This window comes from Zeus faber (assembly GCF_960531495.2).
Source record: "Zeus faber genome assembly, contig: SCAFFOLD_98, whole genome shotgun sequence".
NCBI classification, from domain to species: Eukaryota; Metazoa; Chordata; class Actinopteri; order Zeiformes; family Zeidae; genus Zeus; species Zeus faber.
The window spans coordinates 10,001-17,500 of NW_028293127.1; the positions used below are offsets into that span (position 1 = coordinate 10,001).

Consider the following 7,500-nt stretch of genomic DNA (forward strand, 5'->3'; position numbering starts at 1 on the left):
TCCTTGTTATTCTGTGTTATTCCTTGTTATTCTGTGTTATTCCGTGTTATTCCTTGTTATTCCGTGTTATTCCGTGTTATTCCTTGTTATTCCGTGTTATTCCTTGTTATTCCGTGTTATTCCTTGTTATTCCGTGTTATTCCTTGTTATTCCTTGTTATTCCGCGTTATTCCTTGTTATTCCGTGTTATTCCGTGTTATTCCGTGTTATTCCTTGTTATTCCTTGTTATTCCTTGTTATTCCGTGTTATTCCTTGTTATCCAGTGTTATCCCTTGTTATTCCTTGTTATTCCGTGTTATTCCTGGTTATTCTGTGTAATTCCGTGTTATTCCTTGTTATTCCTTGTTATTCCTTGTAATTCTGTGTTATTCCTTGTTATTCCTTGTTATTCAGTGTTATTCCTTGTTATTCCTTGTTATTCCGTGTTATTCCGTGTTATTCCGTGTTATTCCTTGTTATTCTGTGTTATTCCTTGTTATTCCTTGTTATTCCGTGTTATTCCTTGTTATTCCTTGTTATTCCGTGTTATTCCTTGTTATTCCGTGTTATTCCGTGTTATTCCTTGTTATTCCGTGTTATTCCGTGTTATTCCTTGTTATTCCGTGTTATTCCTTGTTATTCCGTGTTATTCCGTGTTATTCCTTGTTATTCCTTGCTATTCCGTGTTATTCCTTGTTATTCCGTGTTATTCCTTGTTATTCCGTGTTATTCCGTGTTATTCCTTGTTATTCCTTGTTATTCCTTGTTATTCCGTGTTATTCCGTGTTATTCCTTGTTATTCCGTGTTATTCCTTGTTATTCCGTGTTATTCCGTGTTATTCCTTGTTATTCCGTGTTATTCCGTGTTATTCCTTGTTATTCCTTGTTATTCCTTGTTATTCCGTGTTATTCCTTGTTATTCCTTGTTATTCCGTGTAATTCCTTGTTATTCCGTGTTATTCCGTGTTATTCCGTGTCATTCCTTGTCATTCTTTGTTATTCTGTGTTATTCCTTGTTATTCCTTGTTATTCCTTGTTATTCCTTGTTATTCCGTGTTATTCCGTGTTATTCTGTGTCATTCCTACCTCGACAATGCTGTGGTTGATGAAAAATTTCTAATTCTATATTTATGTTGTGGGTTCATTCGTGCTGAACTTTTACTGTACACAGTCTTCCATTTTCCACAAAATCTCTTTAATTTATTATATATTTAACTCGAGCCTAATTACTTAATAGTAATTACTAAATAATGACACATTACTAGCCAGTAATAACTAGATAGTAATAACTAAATAGTAATTACTAGATAGCAATAACTAAATAGTAATAACTAGATAGTAATAACAAAATAGTAATAACTAGACATTAATAAATAGATAGTAATAACTAAATAGTAATAACTAAATAGAAATTACTAGATAGCAATAACTTAATACTAACAACATAGTAGTAATAACTAAATATTAAAAACTAGACAGTAATAACTAGATTGTAATCACTAAATAGTAATTGACTAGATAGTAACAACAAAATAGTAATAACTAAATATTAAAAACTAGACAGTAATAACTAGATTGTAATCACTAAATAGTAATTGACTAGATAGTAACAACAAAATAGTAATAACTAAATATTAAAAACTAGACAGTAATAACTAGATGGTAATCACTAAATAGTAACAACTAGACAGTAAACCGCCTGCCTGATCTGAATCCGAGTGGTGCTTTGTTATTGGACTTCTGTGCTGGTCATGGATTGGCCATAACGAACACCATGTTGGAACAAAGGGTGGCTCATAAGTCTACGTGGTATCAGACCACCTTAGGTCAAAGACCGATGATCGACGTTATGGTCGTGTCATCAGATCTGCGGCCGTATGTCTTGGACACTCGGGTGAAGAGAGGAGCAGAGCTGTCAGCCGATCACCACCTGGTGGGGAGTTGGATCAGATGGCGGGGGAGGCTGCCAGACAGACCTGGTAAACCCAAACGTATAGTGAGGGTGAACTGGGAACGCCTTGTGGATGCCCCTGTCCGCGAGGTCTTCAACTCCAACCTCCGTAAGATTTTTTTGAGCATCCCAGGGGAGGTTGGGGACATGGAATCCGAGTGAGTCATGTTCACAACCTCCATTGCTGAGACGGCTGCGAGGACCTGTGGTCGGAAGGCAATCGGTGCCTGTCGTGGCGGTAACCCAAGAACCCGTTGAAGGAAAGGGTGAAGGAAGCGGTCAAGCTGAAGAAGGAGGCCTTTCGGGCTTGGCTGGCCCAGGGGCCTCCCGAGGCAGCAGACATGTACCGGCAGGCTAGAAGGGCTTCGGCATTGGCGGTCACTGAAGCAAAAACCCGGTTGTGGGAGGAGTTCGGGGAGGCTATGGAGAAGGACTTTCGGTTGGCCTCAAGGAAGTTCTGACAAACTGTTCGGCGACTCAGAAAGGGAAAGCAGGGCTTGGCTCAGGCTGTGTTTAGCCGGGTAGGAGAAGTCTTGTCCATATGCCTGGCAAAGGTCTCTGAGGCAGTTAAAAAGCTTCTCAGTGGCAAGGCCCTGAGATGCTGAAGGCTCCTGACATTGTTGGGCTGTCTTGGTTGACACGCCTCTTCAGTGTCGCATGGATGTCGGGTACAGTACCTGTGGAATGGCAGACCGGGGTGGTGGTTCCCATTTTTAAAAAGGGGGACTGGAGGGTGTGCTCCAATTATAGGGGTATCACACTACTCAGCCTCCCCGGGAAAGTCTACTCCAGGGTGCTGTAAAGGAGGCTCCGGTCGATGATTCAGGAGGAGCAATGTGGATTCCGTCCTGGACGTGGAACAGTGGACCAGCTCTTCACCCTTGCAGGGTTGCTGGGGGGGGTCATGTCTGCATGTGTTTTGTGGACCTGGAGAAGGCTTTCGACCGTGTCCCTCGGGGGATCCTGTGGGGGGTACTGGGGTAGTATGGGGTACCGGGGCCGTTGGTACGAGCCATCCGGGACTCGTACAACCAAAGTGAGAGCTGTGTTCGTATTCTCGGCACAAAGTCAAACACGTTCTCCGCCGAGGTTGCCCCTTGTCCTCCTTGCCCCTGATTCTGTTTGTGATATTTATGGACAGGATCTCAAGGCGCAGCCGAGGTGAGGAGAGTATCCGGGTTGGGAACCCCAGAATTGCATCTCTGCTTTTTGCAGATGATGCGGTTTTGTTGGCTTCATCAGAGCGTGACCTCCAGCACGCACTGGGACGCTTTGCAGCAGAGTGTGAAGCGGTCAGGATGAGAGTCAGCACCTCCAAGTCTGAGGCCATGGTTCTCCTCTGGAAAACAGTGGATTGCTCCCTCTGGGTTGGGAGCGAGTTGCTGCCCCAAGTGAAGGAGTTCAAGTATCTTGGGATCTTGTTCACGAGTGAGGGGGAAAATGGAGCGTGAGATGGACAGGCGGATCGGTGCGGCGTCAGCAGTGATGCCGGCCTTATACCGGACCGTTGTGGTGAAGAGTGGGCTGAGCCGGCAGGCAAAGCTCTCAATTTACCGGTCCACCTACGTCCCAACCCTCGCCTATGGTCATGAGCTATGGGTAGCGACCGAAAGAACCAGATCGCGAGTACAAGTGGCCGAAATGAGTTTCCTCCGTAGGGTGGCCGGGCTCAGCCTTGGAGATGGGGTGAGGAGCTCGGACATCCGGAGGGAGCTCGGAGTAGAGCCGCTGCTCCTTCGCGTCTAGGAGCCAGTTGAGGTGGTCGGGGCATCTGACCAGGATGCCTCCTGGGCACCTTCCCTTGGAGGTTTTTCAAGCACGTCCAACTGGTAGGAGACCACGGAGTAGACCCAGAACACGCTGGAGGGATTACATATCCCAGCTGGCCTGGGAACGCCTCAGGGTCCCCCAGGAGGAACTGGAAAACGTTGCCAGGGAGAAGGGGGCCTGGACCTCCATGCTCAGCCTGCTGCCCCGGCCCCGGATAAGAGGAGGAAAATGGATGGATGGATGGATGGATGGATGGATGGATGGACAGTAATAACTAGACAGTAATAACTAGACAGTAATAACTAGATAGTAATTGACTGGAACGTAATAACTAGATTCTCTCTCTCTCTCTGCTCCGGTGGCTTCATCTCCAAAAGAAGGATAAAATAAAGGTTTGTATCTCGGTTCATCTTCCTTGTTTGTGTTTGATCTTTTACATCCTTGTCCTTCTCTTGTGCCCTGACCTCCTTGCTCCCTCGCTCCCTCGTTCTCTGCCCTCCTCTCATTAGCTTGTTTCCCCTGTTCCCTTTGCTTTATCTACCCTCCTTTCTTGACGTTACACACGCTCCATTTCCATATGCAAATGACTGAATAATCACCTGGTAATATTCATGCACAAATACAAATATATGTATTAAAAAAAATCTCAAGTGGAGGAAATTACCACCCCCCCCCCCCTCCCCGCCCCCCCAGTAGAATTAGCGCGGGGTATCAATTAGCACGTCGTGTTTTTTTAATAAGCTTTCCTTTCTCATTTGTTAGAGAAGGTGCGCTAACTCTGACACAATGATAAACACCAATTATGGTTCAGCTTTAGCGGGCGATATCCTCAGCCAGCTAAAGCCCCAGCGCTGGGCGGGGTGGCGGGGGGCTTGTAAACGATTCGTTCAGAGCGGAGCCGCTAATTAAGGCGATCAGTCACCGGGCGAACGGAAACATCAAACGCCGACAAATGAAGAGACAAATTCTACACGAATATATTACAAAAAAACACTCATTCTTCACTTTAAAGCGCGAGGGAGAATTTCTACATTGTAGTTAGTCACCGAGGAGGAAGAGTAATTAGCAGAAGGAGGAGGTGATGAGAGGAGATGAAGGAGCAGAAGGAAAAGTGGAGGAGGCGGAGGTGGGTTGGCGAGCGGGGTCCGTCTCACTTCCATGAGAGAACTGCAGCGTGTAGATTAAGCCTTGTCTTGTTAGTATTGCACATTTTATTATTATTATTTTTGGCAAATGCGGCGGCGCTACCCCTCCCACAGTTTTCGAGACACGGACGTGAATACAACAAAATCCAGCGTCTGGATCCCAACAGGTGTGCTCTCACTTTGTGGAAGGTCTTGTCTGGCGTTTTGGGAAATATTCTACTTTTTGTGCCAAGATTTGGCCCAAGAGGTTTCCTACCGTATAGAAAACAGAGCGGCTGAGACATTCCGCAGCTCACATATAATATATAATCTTGTCACAAGGCTAAGTTGTCACATTGTTAATATTTTCACCATCAGAGGGCGCTACTAAAAAGTCAAATATTAGATTTGTGCGTCTACTTGGTCTGATGTCATATCTTGTCTGGGAAAAGCAACGGTAACACAAGGTTACGCACGGTTATGCATAGTTATGCACGGTAGCGCACAATTACGCACGGTAACGCAAGGTTACGCAGGGTTACGCAAGGTTACGTGCAGTTACGCACGGTTATGGACAGATAGGTGCTGCGGCTACGCACGATTATGCACGGTAACGCAAGGTTACGCATAGTTATTCACGGTTACGCAAGGTTATGCACGGTTAGGGACAGTTACTCAAGGTTATGCACCTGGCTTTTTCTGTTTCAATTAGAAAACGGAATAAAAGAAAATTATACAATAAAAACACTTAGCCATCTTTGTTTGGAACAAAGATGGCTCTGATCTGAGCTGCGGAGCGCGATGCTCGGCATACTGCTGCTCGCTGATCCCCTCCGCTCCTCTTAACCTAGCCTCCACTACCCTTTACCAGAGCTTCATGCTGTGGCTGATCAACTTTATTCCCCTGTAGTAACTACAGCTCTGCACGTCTCCTTATTCTTGAAGATGGTACCAGTAAACTTCTTCTCCACTCCTCCGGCATCCTCTCCCTTTCCAGGATGGTGTTAAACATCTGGTTAGGAACACCACTGCCATCTCACCTAAACATTTCCATGCTTCCCCAGGTTTGTCACCTGGGCCAACTGCCTTTCCACTCTTCATCTTCTTTAATGCTGTTCTCACCTCATCCTTGCTCATTTGCTGCACTTCTTGATCCACTATCCCCACATCATCCACATCCACTCTCATCCACATTCTCTCCCTCTCATTTTCTTCATTCATCAGCTCCTCAAAGTACTCCCTCCACCTTCTCAACACACCCTCCTCACTAGTCAGCACATTCTCATCATTATCCTTCATCACCCTTAACCTGCTGTACATCCTTCCCAGCTTGGGCCCTTTGTCTTGCCAATCGGTACAAGTCCTTTTCTCCTTCCTTACTGTCCAACCTCTCATACAACTCGTCGTACGCCTTTTCCTTTTCCTTTGCCACTTCTCTCTTCGCCTTGCGCCGCATCAGCTTGTACTCCTGTTACTTTCTTCATCTCTGACTTTCCCATTTCTTCTTCGTCAACCTCTTCTGCTCTATGCTCTCCTGTACGTCCTCATTCCACCACCAAGAGTCCTTATCTTCCTTCCTCTTGATACAGCGAGTACCTTCTTGGCCGTCTTCCTCACCACTTCTGCAGTTGTTTCAAAGTCATCTGGTAACCCTTCATTCCCACCTATTGCCTGCCTTACCTCTTCACTAAAGTGCATGCAACACTCCTCCTTTTTCCACTTCCACCATTTTATCTTTGGCTCTTCTTTCACTCTCTTCCTCTTCTTGGCCTCCAGAGTCATCCTACAGACCACCATCCCATGCTGCCTAGCAACACACTCCCCTACCACCACATTGCAGTCACTCATCTCTTTCAGATTGCACCTCCTGCAAAAGATGTAGTCCACCTGTCTGCACCTTCCTCCGCTCTTGTATGTCAAGAGGTCATACAAGGTCAAAACTCTGCACTGAAATAAGGTATGAAAATTAAATTAATATGATATTTATGTGCCTGAGACTTTGTTCTTTCATTTGGTGTGTAATTTTTAACATTAGGATGTTTTGACCCCAAGATAAATAAACAAGTGTGAAAAGTGTGACAAGATGCCCGGGCCCCCCCACATCAGAACGTAGGACATGTCGTCTCCTCCGAGCGACACTTTTGGAGCCGTTTGAGCAGTTGCTGTGACTTTCCTGCATCAAACGTCCAAATCAACAGACGTTTGTCACATGTTTGTGACATCACAGAGACTGAGACTGGGGGTCGAAGGTCATATTATTGGAGGATTGACAATCACTGACTGGAGGTTTGAAGGTCATGTGACTGGGGGTCAAAGTTCATATGATTGAAGGTCATGTGACTGAAGGTCAAAGTTCATATGATTGAAGGTCATGTGACTGGGGGTCGAAGTTCATATGATTGAAGGTCATGTGACTGAAGGTCAAAGTTCATATGACTGAAGGTCATGTGACTGGGGGTCATGCAACTGGGGGTCGGCGGTCATGTGATTACCTGTGAGGGAGGGGGGGGAGCCCACTGGGGAGGGGGGATTGGATGAGAAGCTGTTGTTGGTGTGATCTGGAGAGTAGATCTGCAAGAAGACGACACATTCAAAGGAATCAAGTAAATACAGTAAATACAGTAAAAACAGTAAATCAAATAAATACAGTAAAATGATGCAAAACCAAGCTGTGA

At 45.6% G+C, this 7,500-nt stretch overlaps 1 protein-coding gene across 1 annotated transcript in view; it reads right to left on the minus strand.

Annotated features, from left to right (window-relative positions):
• The window catches only part of LOC307247637 (transcription factor 4-like), a gene marked incomplete at its 3' end in the record, with an annotated part of 21,107 nt that overhangs the window by 9,479 nt on the left and 4,128 nt on the right, over nt 1-7,500 (minus strand). Inside the window, 1 exon segment of the mRNA XM_080024672.1 lies at nt 7,318-7,396. Coding sequence (XP_079880798.1) covers nt 7,318-7,396 — 79 coding nt within the window.